At 39.4% G+C, this 18112-nt stretch overlaps 1 protein-coding gene across 1 annotated transcript in view; it reads right to left on the bottom strand.

Annotated features, from left to right (window-relative positions):
- LOC144005948 (MAGUK p55 subfamily member 7-like) overlaps positions 1-18112 on the bottom strand; it is a 256397-nt gene that overhangs the window by 233244 nt on the left and 5041 nt on the right. Inside the window, exon 3 of the mRNA XM_077504465.1 lies at positions 14928-15005. Coding sequence (XP_077360591.1) covers positions 14928-15005 — 78 coding nt within the window. The remainder of the gene's footprint in view (positions 1-14927; positions 15006-18112) is intronic.

Raw genomic sequence — 18112 nt, 5'->3', positions numbered from 1 at the left:
GGGAGGAGACAACAAGAAGGCGAAAGGGCGGCTGCAGGGCAGGGGGTGGGGGTGGGGGGGGGGGGGGTGGGGGGGGGGGGGTTGGGCGTTGGGGCGGGAGGAAGGAAGGGCGACAAGGGAAAAGGGACCGGGAGGCAGAGGAGGATGGGCGGGGGGAGGCGAGGAGGGAGAGGCGACGGGGGGGAGGAAGGGGGAGGGGAGAGGGAACCACGGGGCACACCAGAGGCCCACCCGCCCCGAACCGCGCCGCCGGGCACGGAGCAGCGGACCGCGCCGGGACGGCACCGCCCCAGGCACCAGGGAAAGCACCCCAACACCGCACCCCACAGGGGGCCCAGGGAGCGGCCAAGACGCAACCGCTACCGAGCAGACAACGGGGGGCAGAGCCCGACCACGGGGGACGGCGTCAAGAAAATTGACTAATTAGCATGCAGTAACACCAAGTGTTGATGCTTAGTGCCCACTAGAAATAAATCTTAAGGAGTTAGTGAGTATAGTGTCGTATAGTGTGGTATGCTCGAGCCCACTAGCAGCAACTAGGTTCCTGACTATATAAAAATAAAAACAATCAGATACAAAATACCAAATACAGAAGCAGCGAAAACAGAAGTTGTAACGATGTGGTGGCTCTCGTTAACAGGCAGAATCTAGGCAGGATTAAGTTGCCAAATTAAGATTAAAATATTCTATGTACATAGACCATATTTGTTTAAATCTTGATACTTGATTTTTATTTAAGGCAGAGATTTTTTCCATTGAGATATAATTGATTAGTAAGTTTAACCAGTGGTCGATATTTAGAGATTGTTTATTTTTCCAATTGACAAGGATTATTTTTTTAGCAATAGTAAGGGCTATAAATATAGATTGAGATTGTTTACATGGTAGCTCAGTTATTGTTAAGTCACCTAGTAAACACAATCTTGGAGATAAAGGAAGCCTACAGTTTAATATATCAGCGAGCTTTTCCAAGATTTTAGTCCAGAAATGCAGCACTGGAGTACATGACCATAAAGCATGAAGATAAGTATCGGCAGTGTTTTGTGAGCACTGGAGACAAATGTCGGAGTCAGAGAGTCCCATTTTTTTCATCATATATTGTGTAATATATGTTCTATGAAGTATCTTATATTGGATAAGTTGCAAATTTGTCTGTTTGGTCATTTTAAATACATTTTCACAGATTTGGGTCCAAAAGTCTGGTTCCGGAACTATAGACAAGTCTTTTGCCCATTTTAAAGTCGGTAAATACGTTTTATTTGTGTATAAAAATAATATTTTCTTTATTGTTGTTGGAGAAAGCTTTATAATATCTTTAGCTAAGACAGGCAGTTGGAGCGTATCCTGAAGTGTTGGGATTTGTTTCTTAACCATATTTTTAACTTGCAGATAATGTTTTTTATTTCATATTTCTGGACCAAGTTTGTATACGATATAAACTTATTATGTGAGAAAAGATGATGAAGGTGTGTAATTCCTTTCTGCTCCCATAAGCTTAAATGGAACGACTGATTATTAAGTTGAAAGTCGGGGTTATGCCAAATGGGAGAGAGCGCACAGGGCGCCAATTGGGAGTTTGTAATTTCTAATGCCTTCCACCAGGCAGTCAGGGTGGCGGCTATCATTGGGTTTTTAAAACAATTATGTTGTTTTATTGATTTTGTAATAAAGAGTAAATCTAACAGTCTAAGATTATTACAATCCTTCTGCTCCAATTCCAACCAACAGTTAGTATCTCTGTTGGGTTGTGTCCATAGCACAAGATATTGTAGTTGATTAGCTATATAATAGTACAAAGTTTGGTGCCTCTAAACCTCCTTTAGATTTACTTTCCTGAAGAGTAGATAGACTAATTTTGGCTTTTTTTTTTATTCCAATAGAATTTTATGATAGCAGAGTCCAGCGATTGGAACCAGTTAGACGTAGGTTTAAATGGAATCATTGAAAATAAATAATTAGTCTTTGGTAAAACTTTCATTTTTATAGTAGCTATCCGTCCTATTAAAGAGATCGGAAGATTATTCCAGCGCTCCAGGTCACTACGGATGCTATCCAATAATGGTAAAAAAATTAAAGAAGTTAATTCAGTTAACTTAGGTGAAATTTTAACACCTAAGTATTTTAAATTACCTGTAGGAAAGGAGTAGTGTGGATCCTGACTTGTAGGGTTCCATGAATTTTCTGTAATAGGTAATAATGTTGATTTTGTCCAGTTAATAAAGTAATCTGATAAGTGAGAGAATTTAGTTATTAAGTTAAATGCTTCCCCTAGCGAGATAGCAGGTTCTTCTAAATAGAGTAATATATCATCGGCATATAGATTAATTTTATGTTCTATTGTCCCGGAGTGGATTCCTTGGATCCGTCTATCCTGACGTATAGCTAATGCAAGCGGCTCAATAAATATAGCAAATAATAAAGGAGACATTGGGCACCCTTGTCTTGTACCCCTTTGTAGAGTAAAACTCTGTGATGTAATCCCATTAGTAGTAACTGTAGCTTTAGGAGAATCATATAATATTGAGACCCATTGAATGAATGACTCCCCGAAGCCGAATTTATTTAAGACAGCAAAGACGAAGGACCAGTTAACTTTATCGAAGGCTTTTTCTGCATCCAGCGAAATAACAACTGCCTTTTTGTCATATCGCTGTGGCATACTAATCAAGTTAAAGAGCCTCCTAATATTATTAGTAGAATGACGACCTTTAATAAAACCTGTTTGATCGCTATGAATACTTGTCGAGATTACTGTCTCTAGTCGAGATGCCAAGGCCTTAGCGATAATTTTAATATCGGTATTAATTAGTGATATCGGTCGGTAACTTGGCGGGAGGGTGGGGTCTTTTTCTGTTATAATAAAAGTTTAATTGCTGCTATATTCATATCTTGACGTATATCACCCTTACTTTTAATTTCAGTTACTACTCTTAGAAATAATGGAGCAAACATTAACCAAAAATGTTTAAAAAATATAGCCGGATAGCCGTCTGGACCAGGTGCTCTGCCATTAGGCATACTGTCTAAAGCACGATACAACTCATCTATAGTAAGCGGGGCATCTAGAATATCTTTATGTTCAGTAGATAACTGAGGTATATTTAAGCTATTTAGGAATACCTCAATATGTTCAGGGTTAGGTCTATTAATTTCTGAGTATAGATTTCGATAATAGTTATAAAAAATATGGTTAATTTCTTCTGGTGATTGTGTGCATTCAGCATTTATATCTTTAATAGCCGTTATAAGAGATTTTTCCCGATTCCGTTGAAGTTGATTTGCCAGAAATTTACCTGATTTATTATTATGTTCAAAATTATTATATCTCAACTGTTGTATTATAAACTCTGTCTTTTTAGATAACATGTTATCTAACTGTATTTTTATATTCTGTAGTTCTGTCCATATTTGATTATTTGGGTTTAATGCATATTCATCCGTTAGTTGTTTAATTTTATCTTCCAGGTATTTTTCTAATTTTTTATCCTGTTTCTTTTTATAAGTTGAATATGATATAATTTTCCCTCTAATTACCGCTTTCCCTGCTTCCCAGAGAAGAGATGGAGATATATTTGGAGAGTCATTTATTTCCAAAAAATCTGCCCATTCCCTTCTAATAATTTTTTCAAACTCTACGTCTTTCAGTAATGTGATGTTAAAACGCCATATCGGGGGTAGTTTAAAGGTAGAGTCAATTTGTAGAGTGAGGGAGACTGGTGCATGATCACTTATAATTATAGAATGTATTTTTATAGCAGTTTTATCAACAATAGAATTATTTGTAAGGAAAAAATCAATTCTTGAGAATGATCGGTGCACCGCAGAGAAGAAAGTAAATTCCTTCTTAGTTGGGTTTTGAAGTCTCCAGCCATCGCTGAGGCCAAAATCCTCCATATATTCATCTATTACTTTAGCGGATCGTAATCGCCTTGTATATATCGTATTATTAGAATGATCTATTAATGGGTTTAAGACCGTGTTAAAATCACCTCCAATAATAATAGTAGAATTTGTTGCTAAATCGAGTAACCGAGAGAAAAATTCATGGAAAAAATCCGGGTCATCATTATTTGGGGCATATAAATTACCAATTGTATATACTTTATTAAATATAGTTACCTGGATAATAATATATCGGCCCTCTAAATCTATTACTATATTATTTAGAGTAAAGAATAAATTCTTATGTATAAGTATAGAGACACCTCTTTGTCTACTATTATAGGAGGCAGAGTAAACTTGACTAAAATTTTTATCTATAAATAATTTTTCTTCTGATTTTTGTAAGTGGGTTTCTTGTAGGAGACAAATATCTGCCTTAAATTTTGAAAGATGGTCTAAAATTTTTATTCTTTTTGCCTGGGAGCGAGCGCCACACACATTCCAGGAGACCAGAACTAATTTCTGCATACAAGCAATATAGACTCAGTCTTATGTATACATCTATATGAGCTGCTTATTAATATTAACATATTGTAGGATAGCAAAAGAGTAATTAGGCAATTTATATAATTTATATAAAGAGAGAGATAACAAGTAGATAAGTATAATAGTGAATAAACGAGGGGGGAAGTGAGTGTGAAGGAAATCTGTGGGGGATTCAACATAACAATACACCAGTAAATAGTGACCTAAGCGAGATTATTATTTTTATTATTATTTTTTAAGAATATATTTTATTATTATTATTATTATTATTATTATTATTATTATTATTATTATCATTATTATTATTATTATATAGCCTATACATGATATAAATTCATATTCTCAGTTTCGTAACCCATTATCCATACATATACATACATATACATACACATATACATATATATACATATATACACATATACATACACATACATATACATACGTCAAATAATCACACAATACTCGGCTCTACCAATTATCAGTTAGAACAGCCAAGGGGTCGAGGTTGGGTTTCGGAATAGCTGGCCGTCGATATATAATTTATCAACGACCATCGAAGTCCGTTTACCCTCCTGTCTATTTTGTTTCATTATAGGAAACAGTACTTTTCGCCGCTCGTTTATCTCTCTTGGGAATTGATCATTCATCCCGAAAGATGTCCCTTTGAGCTCCCGTCCTTTACTTTTTACCAATTCTTTATGTTTAAAATGTTCAAACTTAGCAATAATAGGACGGGGCTTATTGCCCTTACGAGCTCCGAGCCGGTGTACACGGTGAAAAGAGATATTATTTACCGTCTCCTGAGGGATCTTTAGCGATAATGTCATGAATTTTTTTATCTCGCTCTCTGGATTACCTGGGGTATTTTCGGATATACCTGAAAATATTAGATTTTCCCGCGTACTACGGGATTGACCATCTAAGACCGTTTCCTTTAGCATTTTATTCTCCTTTTTAATCGTCTCCAACTCGGCTGTGACAGCTACGAGAGAGGAGCGTAGCTCGGAATTATCTCGTTGGAGATCGCTTACCTGTTGGCTAACGAATTCCAAACTTGCCTTTAATTCTTTGACGTCCTCGCGGATAAGACAGAGGACGTCAAGTTTTTTATTTATGGAATCCAGCATACTGACCGATACGTCAGCGGTTACTAAATCATCCGTATCTGTTGACGAGTCATTTTTCCTTTTTTTCGAAGGATTATCACGACTAGCCACCAGATCATCCATCGCGCAGCTATAAAAATAATCGTCAATAAAGCGTTCAAGGTCGTCCACACTGGATAATATTTCCGATCTTTCTTAGAAAAGAAAAAAATCGAATTTATCTGGTCGTTAAATTCGGGTTTAATTAGAAATATAAAGCTAATTCTATTTTAGCAGCAGGGCGCCGCCATGTTAGATTTTCCCAGTCTCGCTACCGGTCTCGCGATAGTCACAGCATCTCGCGATAGCCCTCTCTTCAGCCTAATTCAGACAACAGTGTCACATCATTAGTATTTGAAACAGCCCCATTCAACTCACTGCAACTCATGTTGGCCACCATAGGGAAAAAAAACTAAGCTCCGGCGTCTTCAAGGCTACACAACAGCTGTGGCGACAGATACAAAAAAGCAGCCATGGCCGACAGTCGCCCGCTTATCAAGCGTGTTACTGTAATGACTTCTACTGCTTCAAGATGTCGAGGCACACTCTTGAGACACAAAGCATGAAGGTCATTAGTTTCCACTGTGAGCAAACAGGAGCGTCTCTGAGGGGAAACAGGCCTATGGTTTGGCCATTCAAGTAGGTCCTGATGAATTAAGCCAGGAGGAGAGTGGCTGTCGGACAAAATCAGAAGCAATAAGAGTGAGACAAGGGTGGAGTTGATGGTCAGTATGGAAACGTAACGAGTTACTGTTAGCATGACACGATAAAGAGGGTGAATAGCGCACATGCTGGAAAGGCCAGTTTGAGATGATGTAGCGGGTGTTTGTTTTGGGGATGACGTCAAAGGAGGATTGAAGTTTATTGTACAGGTCAGGGGTGGGCAACCTTTACTGTCAAAAGAGACATTTTAGGCCAAATAAATAACCAAAAATCTGTCTGGATCCAGAAAACATTTGAAGATTGTGATGAAGGATTACAACATGAACAGTGTTAGTGTTCGTCTAATATACTGATAGTGCTCATTTGAGCTGCAGCATATGCAGCATTCAATACTTTCAGGTTCATTTTATTCTATGTTTAATATTACGCTTTTGGATGATTATCCATCCATCCATCCATTTTTTGAACCGCTTGCTCCTCACAAGGGTCACGTGGGGTGCTGGAGCCTATCTCAGCTGCAGTGTTGCCGGTGGGGTGCTGGAGCCTATCTCAGCTGCAGTGTTGCCGGTAACACGTTACTTAGTAACTTACTTAGTTAGTAAGCTGTTACTCAAAAAAAATTGCTTTCCAAAGTAACTAGTAGTCTAACGCGTTACTTTATTCTACAAAGTAGTCTGATTAAAGTTACTGTCCAGAGATTCAATGCGTTACTCCACATTTTCATGAAGAAGGCAAAATATCTCACTGTTGTAACAGTCACAAACAACTGCCGCTAACTACGAAGATGAGGCGGAAGGCATTGATCACCACACTGAATTCAGCCATGGTCTGGTCGTGAATGGTTTGCACATTAAAAACAAAAGTGATGATACTTTTACTACTAGTTTTATTAACCAACAGGCACACAACGCAACAAAAAAGTGTACATCATGGACCATAAAAGTGGTTAAAAAATATATATATATATTTCCATCCTCAACTGGTCCGTGAAGCATTATGGGATGAGGTCGTCTCCGCCCTCTCGCCAGGGGGAGTGACGTCAGACAAGTCACGTTTTCAGTAGGGGTGGAACAAAAAACCGATTCGACCGAACCATCGTTCGTCAAGGGGAGCTAAACGACCGTATTGGTAGCAGACTTGTCAACCGATACAAAATCCGCCGGGAATCCTTAGATACATTGCTTGTAAAGCTGTGGACCGGATATCGCGTGGCTGTGAATCGGTTGCGAGTGAGGCTTTATGGTTTTCATAACAACAGCAAGAGTTCTGCGCCGTGCTCTACTTGTTTTGTTTACATTTCAGTACCATCACTATTCAAGCAACTTCCATGTTTACAGAGAGCAAAAGAGCGCTCATAGACGCTTAAGTCCCCGGATGTTGTAAACATAATGCAAAGACGTTACGCACCTTTTTTGGGGGGGGAGCCTACCGCGCGCGCACAACGAGTGACAACATGCAACTGGAGACAGTTAGCAGTGCCGTACATCTCGGTATTTCCCATGGCTATCGAGTCCTCTCGGTGCACTTGTATGTCCCCGGCCGGCGTTGGTACTGCGCGCGAGCCAAAAAGAATAACTCTCGTGACGATCCAATACATGCATTCAAACGACACAGGTATGTCCCACAGCCAACACACCAGCTATGCTAAAGCACACTGCAAGTATCTCATTTCTCAGTTTGTGGCTCCCTGTCAATGTCTACAACTAGCATGAGCAGCAGATAGGAGAACTGAGACGTGCCCGCGATTACGTCATCAAACTCAAAAGTGAACGACAGCCCAAAAAACAAAATATAAACAGTAGTGATTCTGTGGTCATCATCGTTCTCAGATTAAAAACAACAAAAAAGATGTCATACATTAACCAAAAATGAATGTGATGGCAAAAGAAAAACAAAAATTGTTAAAAACAAAAATTGTTGATCAAAAAGGGAAATTAACTTTTGGAAATATTTTTTGCATATATTAAGTGGTTAAAATGTGTTTGATAGATTTATTGTTCCATAAGGTGGCTTCATATTTCTTTTGGCTGGACGGTAGGTTTATTTCATGTCTTAAATTTAGGTTTCTGAAATACTTCACAATGTGCACATATTCTGTTTAATTGTGTTGGTATCTGTCTAAAGGTTAAATATTTATATTTAACATTAAATTATCAACCTTTTTTTTTCCTGATCCTTATTTTGAAGAGGAAAACCCCCCCCAAAAAAAACAATTATAACTGTCAATAACTACTAATAAATATTTAAACTGATACATTTTTCAGTCATTTCGCCCAGCCCTTTGTTGCGGTATATTTAAATAATTGATTCAAAATATAAAAATATAGAAGACATATTTGTTGTTGTTCTTTTTTAACACATTTGTAGATACTGTAAAAATTTGTGGTGTTTTAAGATTAATGTTTACAAGCAACAAATGTCACTATAAGTTTTGAATATTGAAATGAATCGTATCGCATCGAAAATTGTATCGTTCCCAAACTTAATCAAACCGTATCGAACCGTTCTGTTTTGAAAGATAATCGTTTTTCAATCAAATCGCAACCTGTGTATCGAGATACATATCGAATCGGCCTCATTTCAGAGATTCCCACCCCTAGTTTTCAGCATGCACGAGACGACTCAAGTGTACACACTGGAATAGCGGAACAAACAATAGAGGAATTAAGGGGATTTTCATTTTCAACCTGGATAGATTTTTATTTTTTGTTTTATAAAAAGTATTTACGTTACAAGAAGTCAAGAGAGACTGCCTATTTTGTTTTTCATTAAAAAAACACTTTATTTTCATGTTAATAATGCACTTTCAATAAAGTATTTGGAACCGCATTATTTTTATGTTGAGATGGTGTTATCGGCAGCTGCTGAAAGTAACTAAAAAAGTAACTTTTAATCTAACTTAGTTACTTTTAAAATCAAATAATCAGTAACACAATTTAGTTACTTTTAAAACCAAGTAATCAGTAAAGTAACTAAGTTACTTTTTCAAGGTAACTGTGGCAACACTGCTCAGCTGGCTCTGGGCAATAGGCGGGGTACACCCTGAACTGGTTGCCAGCCAATCGCAGGGCACACAGAGACAAACAACCATTGGATGATGATGATGATGATGATGATGATGATGATGATGATTGTTATTATCCATCCATCCATCCATCCATCCATCCATCCATCCAGCCATCCATCCATCCATTTTCTTGACCGCTTATGCCTCACAAGGGTCGCGAGGGGTGCTGTAGCCTATCTCAGCTGGCTCTGGGCAGTAGGCGGGATACACCCTGAACTGGTTGCCAGCCAATCGCAGGGCACACAGAGACAAACAACCATTGGATGATGATGATGATGATTGTTATTATCCATCCATCCATCTATTTTCTTGACCGCTTTCTTGACTGGTTGCCAGCCAATCGCAGGGATTGTAGGGAGTGTAATTATTATTATTACTATTATTATTATTATTATTATTATTATTATTATTATTATTATTATTATCTGCGATTGGCTGGAGACCAGTTCAGCGTGTACACCGCCTACTGCCTGAAGCCATGTGGGATAGGCTCCAGCACCCCCTGCGACCCTGGTGAGGAGTAAGCGGTCAAGAAAATGGATGGATATATTATTATTATTATTATTATTATTATCCATCCATCCATCCATTTTCTTGACCGCTTATTCCTCACAAGGGTCGCGGGGGTTGCTGGCGCCTATCTCAGCTGGCTCTGGGCAGTAGGCGGGGGACACCCTGGACTGGATGCCAGCCAATCGCAGTTATCATCATTATTATTACTTTTTTGTGTTATTTTTCAGACGGTTTTTAATACATTTTTAGACTTTTCTGCCTTTCTGTCAATTTCTTTTTACATTTTTGACAATTTTATGGACACATTATGGTAATTTTCTGCCAATTCTTCCTTTTTTGGACATTTTATGGCTTTTTTATTTATTTATTTATTTATTACATTTTTCTACCTTTATTGCTATCAATTTTATGAAATTTTTTGGCAATTTTGTGAACATGCTATGGTAATTTTCCAGATTCCTTCTTGTTTTGGCACTTTTTATCGTTACTTTTTGAACATTTTCTTTCCTGCCTTTTCTTAAATTTTTTGATTTTTTTTGGCAATGTTGTGGACATTATATGCTAATTTTCTGCTTTTCGTCTTCCTTTTTGGACATTTTCAAGTAATTTTTAAAAGTTAGTTATCTACCTTTTGTCTCTCTGGCAATGACATTTTTTGAATATTTAATTGTTTTTTATCGAAATCATTCATTCATTTAAAGAATATTTTATCTAAAAATAAAGTTAAAAATCCATCCATCCATCCATCCATCCATCCATCCATCCATCCATCCATTTTCTTGACCGCTTATTCCTCACAAGGGTTGCGGGGGGTGCTGGAGCCTATCTCAGGTGGCTCTGGGCAGTAGGCGGGGTACACCCTGGACGTGATGCCAGCCAATCGCAGAAAGTTCAAAGTTTTTTTGTTTTTTTTTTAAATCTACTATGTGTTTTCTTTTTTTAAGAGCTCCACAGAGAGCCAACGGTTGCAGTATGGCGTTAGATTTGTGCCACAATTCCGTACGTACAAAATGTGTTTCGTACGTACAAAATGTGTTTCGTACGTACCAAAAATGTGTTTCGTACGTACAAAATGTGTTTCGTACGTACCAAAAATGTGTGTCGTATGTACAAAATGTGTTTCGTGCGTACAAAACAGTCCTCGCGCACGCTTGCTACGTCTCTCCTCAACACGTACGAAACTTTGATTTACGCTTGCGATGCAAGGGTCGAGGCGTAATATTTGTGCCACAATTCTTAACCAATCAGGAGTCGGACAGGAGAGCAAATCCTGATTGGCTGTTTGATATCCAATCAGGCAGAACTTTGACAACGTGTCGTCACGCCGCGTTGCATCATGGGCGCTTCTTCGATTTTTTATTTTATTTTTTTTTAACAAGCACTCGTTCCTTTCCTGTTTGAATTTTTGTCTGTATTTCTGCTGACTTTTTATTTACTTAATAGAAGTTTTGTTATGTTACGGGATGAATCAGCCTTTCCTGCTTAGCGGAAGAAGGAGGGAAAACAAGTTTTAGCGCTCATGGTGATGTTGGATGACGGCATAAAATAGAAGAAAAAAAAAGAGAAGAGGCTAACCTGCTACTTACGTTTTCATTATGTTAAGTTACAAAATACTGTACTGTATTTAAGTCAGTAAATCCTATAGTTTTGTCCTCTTTTGATCGTGCTACTATCATTACAATCTTAAACAATGCATGCCATCATGAGGGGCGTTGTATAAGAAGTAGAAAAGAAAATGTTAGACCATCCATTTTTCTTTAGTAATTAGTGCCTGGTAGCCTACCACTAAAGGTATATCGTGAATAATAGAAAACATTGAATACCTAAGAGCACTGTGTTTGGCAGTCCAATGCCATAGTTATTGACGTAAGAATTGAATTCATTTTGGTTACAAGACAACCATACACCATGACTAGCAGCTGTTGAAATAAAGATGTTTGCCCAAAATAATTGTTTTACTAATGTGAGAAACATGGTTGATCTTGTCATTTTTCCATAACAACAGATAGACAATTAAAAATCTGAGCGCTAACCTTGGGTTTTGTTTTTATTACCAGGCAACAAAGATGACAAAGGACACAGAATGCACCTGATGACACCACAACAGAAGTGTCAAAAACACCACGAGAAGCAGAAGATGAAGAAGGGGAGTGGAAAAAATATTGATATAGCGCTATTGGCCCATGCAATATGCATATAACAGACATGCAATAAGTTTCATATGGAATTTTATGCTTTTATCTGAATTTGACCAGTCAGCCACTTGCTAAAATGTGCACCACCATCCACTAGTTGAACATTATTGAAGTCATTACAATTAAATAACTCTGAATACATTTTACTGCATGAGAAATATAATTTGTTCATTAGACAATAAAATCATCATCAGTCATTTCTTTAGATCCATAATAAATATTGCAATATCTATTGCTATATTCCGCAAAATCGCGTATTGCATGCTTTTCCAATTTTGTGCAGCCCTAATTCCTGACGTTTTTGAGCCAGCTGATGAGACCAATTTGACTTAGTCATTAAAATGTCTGTAGGAAGAGTGAGAATGTGAAGCTTGAGCTTGACAGCAGAGAAATCAAGAGCTCCTGAAGAATGACAACATTAACATTGGACTATCATAATTTGAAGTTCGAATAGTTGTAATGGCCTGTTTTGCAGCATACCAAATCAAACATTTTTAAAATATTTTTTCTCCTGTAAGTTGTCGACACTTTTACTGAACTTATTTAAATGTGTCTTGCAAACAGTATCATTGACAATTAGAAAAATAAAAAGTGTCACACACACTGTATTCGGAACAACCTGTAAACAATAACCAAAATACTATTGCAGGTAAAGTGCCAATGCAGTACATGACACATTTATGGTTTCAAGATTAAAGTGCGGAAGTGCACACACTGCACATTTGCCCATCATTGACCAAGAAGACCTCAGAGTACTGTACTCACGATGATGTATTGAGAATGCAAGACCCAAGAGGTTCCACAGATGAAAATATATTACACATTGTATTTGTAATTGACACTTAATGATGCATTATCGATCAACAAACAGCAAACTGTACATTTTGTTTTTAAATCAAATGAATCGTCCTCAGTTTGCAGTTTTTATTTCAAGTTTTACACACAGTAGGCATGGTAGACTGCTATTGTGGAGCCATCCATCGCCGTCCCATCCATCTCAGCTGTACTCTCTGTCCTTAGACATCTTATTGATGACTGTGACCCGGATATAGAAACGATGCGCAATCTGGATTGGTTTACCTGGTAAATTGGAAACAAACAAAAGCTCAAGGTTATCAATTGTAAAACGTGAAACAATCATATCCATCCATCTTTATGTAGTTATGGGAAAACAATGTGACCATCCATGTTTCGACAGTTTCTTGTTCATGTTAAATGTCTAGTACAACTAAGGGTAACCACTTCATAACCTCTGCAGCTATAATGTGATGCTCTTTTGAGGGAGAACAGTCAGAAGACCTTTGCAATTATCAAGTCTACTGGAAATAAAAGCATGAGTCAGGTTCTTCTGGTATGGAGCATGCAACCCTTCTGTCGAAGTCTTTTAGGTGGTAAAAGGCTGCTTTAGTGATTTGTTTGAGATGGCATTTATGTGCACAAGTATACAGGTAATGACAACAAAATTAACTCGTGAATTGAATTCAAGAGCTGATATCTCGTAATTTTCCACGATTTTCTAATCAATATCACTAACGTACTTAAAAATCAGTAACTATGGCATTGTGTTAACAGTGCTATTGGACATTCCATGTTTTTTTCTGTCTGTTAGTTACACGATATACATTTGGTGGCACTAGGCACTAAAAATGCATAAGAAAATAAAGAAAGGGGGTGGCGATTTTTTTTTCTTCATCATAACTATGCATATCCATTGCCAATGTCGTGTATGTAACTATTACATACAATTTTGATTGTCTTGGAAGCCTGTGTGTGATAGTGGCCAAGTTAAAAGATGCTACTTTTATGCTACTTACCGTAATGAAAATGTTGAAAGTAGTCTTCGATTCGGAAGTTAGCGTCCCCCCCAACGGTCATCCAACGGTCCCATGAGGGCTAAAACTTGTCTTCCGCTAAGCAGGAAAGCAGTTGGGAGCTGCTTCACCCCGTAATATAACAAAACTTTTGTTAAGTAAATAAAAGTCAGCAGAAATGCAGATAAAATACAAACAGGAAAGCACCGAGTGCTAGTAAACAAAACCAAAAAAAAAATAATCGAAGAAGCGCCCATGATGCAAAGCGGCGTGACGACATGTTGTCAAAGTTCTGCCTGATTGGATATTAAACAGCCAATCCGGATTTGCTCTCCTGTCCGACTCCTGATTGGTTAAGAATTGTGGCACAAATATTACACCTCGACCCTTGCAACGCAAGCGTAAATCAAAGTTTCGTACGTGTTGAGGAGAGACGTAGCAAGCGTGCGTGAGGACTGTTTTGTACGCACGAAACACATTTTGTACGTACGAAACACATTTTTGGTGCGTACGAAACACATTTTTGGTACGTACGAAACACATTTTGTACGTACGAAACACATTTTGTTACGCACGGAATTGTGGCACAAATCTAACGCCATATTGCAGACCCTTGGTATAGGTAAAGTGTAATTGAAACAAAGAGGTTGTTATGAAAGATGACACACATCACAGATGGAGTGTGCCACTTTGGATAAACATTGTGTGTGTGTGTGTGGGGGTGGGGGGGGGGGTGTGTGTGTGTGTGTGTGTGGGGGGGGGCTGTCACTTTGTCTTAAATGTGAAATTAATTGTATTCCTTCAAAGTGAAACATTACACCAAATGAGTTTAGCAGCCTGCGCACTGTCCTCAGTGACCAAACTCACCGCATCCAAATTAAAAATGACCCTGCATCTGCTTCCAGACACAATTCAGAGTTTAGCGATACAATTTCCTTTTAAGATCCTGCGCTCCAGTCATTGCTTCTGTGTGACAGTAAAGTGATCTGTACAGAGGAGGAAACTATTCAAACCATGACAAATCTTTCCCGATGTCTCTGCAGTCATCCCGTCATCTTTAAGCGGTGTGATTGTCTGCAAAAGATGTTTGGGAAGAGTTGCTTACATGCAAGGCCAGACTGGTTGCACGCTCTTGCACGGGAGCGGGTCCTCGTTTCACAAAGCACCTCAGCCGCTCGTGGATCTGTAGAGCCAGTTCAAATATAACAGTAATATTCTACCCGCACTAGAAGACCATTGAATGCAACATACTATTGTAACTGCTACAGGTGGGAGTAAATGACATTATGTTCATGATTCAAGTTACCCTTATTTGGGAATCCCAACAGTCTTGCCCGAGTCTTTGGTCACATTCAACTTACTCTATTCCATTCTATTACAGTATATAAAAAAGCAAAACACAACTTTTCTAAGTATGATGGCGTATTAGGGCCACATATAAATATATATATATATATATATATATATATATATATATATATATATATATATATATATATATATATATATATATATATATATATATTTTTTTTTTTTTAGAGGGCAAGGGCAATATTCTGAGAAAAAAAAACTCACACATTTTCGACTTTCTAAAGTGGAAAATTTTCCGAGTTTATAAAGTGGCAAATTTGCGAGGAAAAAAAACTCAGAAACTTACGAGAAATACACGTTGTGTACTACGTTTGGGCCAATACTTTTCAAATAATATTGACAAATAAGGAGTTAGCAGAGATTAACCATATGATGTTGAGCATTCGCTCTTTGAAGCATTAGTATAGCCAGCAACAAAGACACCTCGCTTTGCGAAGGTCCACAAGATGAGGATCAAGCATTTAAGATAATTTGTTCAAATCAGGGCTCGACAGTGCGAGCATTTCACTCGCAAATGCGGGTAACTTTCAAGTGCGTGCTAGTGAACAAAAATGCCGCTCCCGCGGCGCAAGTCCATTAATGCTCCCTCGGCACTATGTTTAAAACGTACAAAGTCGCTGTGTCCTCCGCTGGCTCTGCCGTACTAGCAAAGAGAGCGCGCCGCCTTGCGCCGAGTCAAGGCCTCAGTATGCTTCTGCGAGAGGCTCGCGCGGAGGCGTTATGGCGTAGCTCCGCTCGTGCGTTTGCCTTCCGACTTGTGCGCAATACACATCGGTGTCTGCTGGAGTTTCACACCAAGTCCCGCTGTCACTATGGCTGGGCCGCCACAGAGTGGCGATTTCTCTGCATTTTATGACGGATTCAGGAAGTTCAATTTAATTCAGAAACACGAAACAAAGCCGGGGGGAGAGTAAGTTCATCGCCGTGGCAATTAATTATTGCCAATTTGCACCGGTGTCGGCCGTAAACTCCCCAAAACACAACAGCCATGCGCTTAGCGAATACTTTTTTTTTTTTTTTTTTTTTTTTTTTTTTTTTTTTTTTAAGTTATTGTTGTTTTCCGCCTCTCGTCCCAGGCACATATCCACATGCATAGCCGTGGTTTTCGAGCAGGAAGTCGATTTGCGCCGCCAGTTGCCTTCACGGAAACTATCTGGGCGGGGGGCGGGGAGAGAGAGAAAAAAAAGAAAAAATGCCATCGAACGGACCAATCAGAAGCGAGCTACGCCCCGCCATCTACGCCGTTCAAGGATTGGCGACGTGTGCACCGCAGCCGGCTACGAGCGACGCGGCACTTAAAATTCATGGCTCGCGTCGATCATGTGACCTACGGCGTTTATCAACGCGAGAGCAAACGTGGAGGCATAAATTAGGCTGTACAGTCGGCGCGCAGCGGGAAGGGGGCGGGATCTTTTGAACTCTCCAAGCCAAGCTTGCGTTCCGCAATGCGTGCGGATCTGCCATAACATTTCATGAGTGGCAAGTCACGTCAACATTGAACCATATTTACAGTTTAATATGGACCACCATGGGTGAAATATTGCGATTCAGGACCGGCTGGCGCTCTCATTCACACGGCCGCAATTTGTTTTTGTTTTTTTTATTTATTTATTTATTTATTTATTTATTTAACCACAAACATTACAAATCCATCCACAAGTACCTTTTAAATTGTAAATATAGTTCAGCGTTGTTGTAAAAGATTATTATATTGATTGTATATACAGTATTTTTATGACTTTGGTGAAGACCGGCGGGCGCCTTTGGTTCTCTCGCACAAAAATGCGTTGCTGTCGGTCAATCAGATGACAGGTGACGACGGCCCCTCTCGTCCCCCGACGACCGGCGCAGCAGAACAACTGCCGAAAGGGTTCTAAACAGGGTTCTCGCAGAAGCATACTGAGGCCTTAAGTGCTGCGTCGCTCGTGGCCGGCCGACGTGCACACGTCGCCAAACCTTGGACGCACGTCGATGGCGGGGCGTCGCTCGCTTCTGATTGGTCCATTCGATGGCGTTTTTTCTTTTTTTTCTCTCTCTCTCTCCCCCCGCCCCCCGCCCAGATAGTTTCCGTGAAGGCAACTGGCGGCGCAAATCGACTTCCCTGCTCGGAGACCACGGCTGTGCATGTGGATATGTGCCTGGGACGAGAGGCGGAAAACAACAATAACAAAAAATAAAAAAATAAAAAACTGTGTTCGCTAAGCGCACGGCTGTTGTGTTTTGGCGAGTTTACGGCCGACACCGGTGCAAATTGGCAATAATTAATTGCCACGGTGATGAACTTACTCTCCCCCCGGCTTTGTTTCGTGTTTCTGAATTAAATTGAACTTCCTGAATCCGTCATAAAATGCAGAGGAATCGCCACTCTGTGGCGGCCCAGCCATAGCGACAGCGGGACTTGGTGTGAAACTCCAGCAGACACCGATGTGTATTGCGCACAAGTCGGAAGGCAAACGCACGAGCGGAGCTCCAACGTGACGCCTCGACGCGAGCCTCTCGCAGAAGCATACTGAGGCCTTTAACGGAAACGCAATAGAGGCGGTTGTGGTGTGGTAGCTTGCCGTGCGGGGCTCAGGGAAAAGCGGCAGCGAATTATTATTATTTATTTTTTTAATGAAGCGATCTATTGCTGGTTACTTTATAAAATACAATGAGAATGAGGAGGAGAATGATAGTGGTAAAGGAGGGCCAGTGGACGGTGCCAAATCAAACATACAGATTATTCTGCCCGTCAGAAGTTTTAGTTTGAATTTGTGCAGTCTTTAAGCGCTCTCCTGTGGTTACTTGGTTTAACACCACTCCAATGTGGCAGCACGGAACGCCGACACATTCATTGTTACGCAGACAGTTGGATCTTATTTTTGTTGTTGCTTTGGACAAGAATAATCCGAAAGTACATGCGATGTCAATATAAAACCA

The sequence above is a fragment of the Festucalex cinctus genome, chromosome 1 (assembly GCF_051991245.1).
Source record: "Festucalex cinctus isolate MCC-2025b chromosome 1, RoL_Fcin_1.0, whole genome shotgun sequence".
In the NCBI taxonomy this organism is placed as follows: domain Eukaryota; kingdom Metazoa; phylum Chordata; class Actinopteri; order Syngnathiformes; family Syngnathidae; genus Festucalex; species Festucalex cinctus.
Note: the sequence above shows the minus strand (reverse complement) of the source record. Positions and strands in the feature narration are given on the sequence as shown.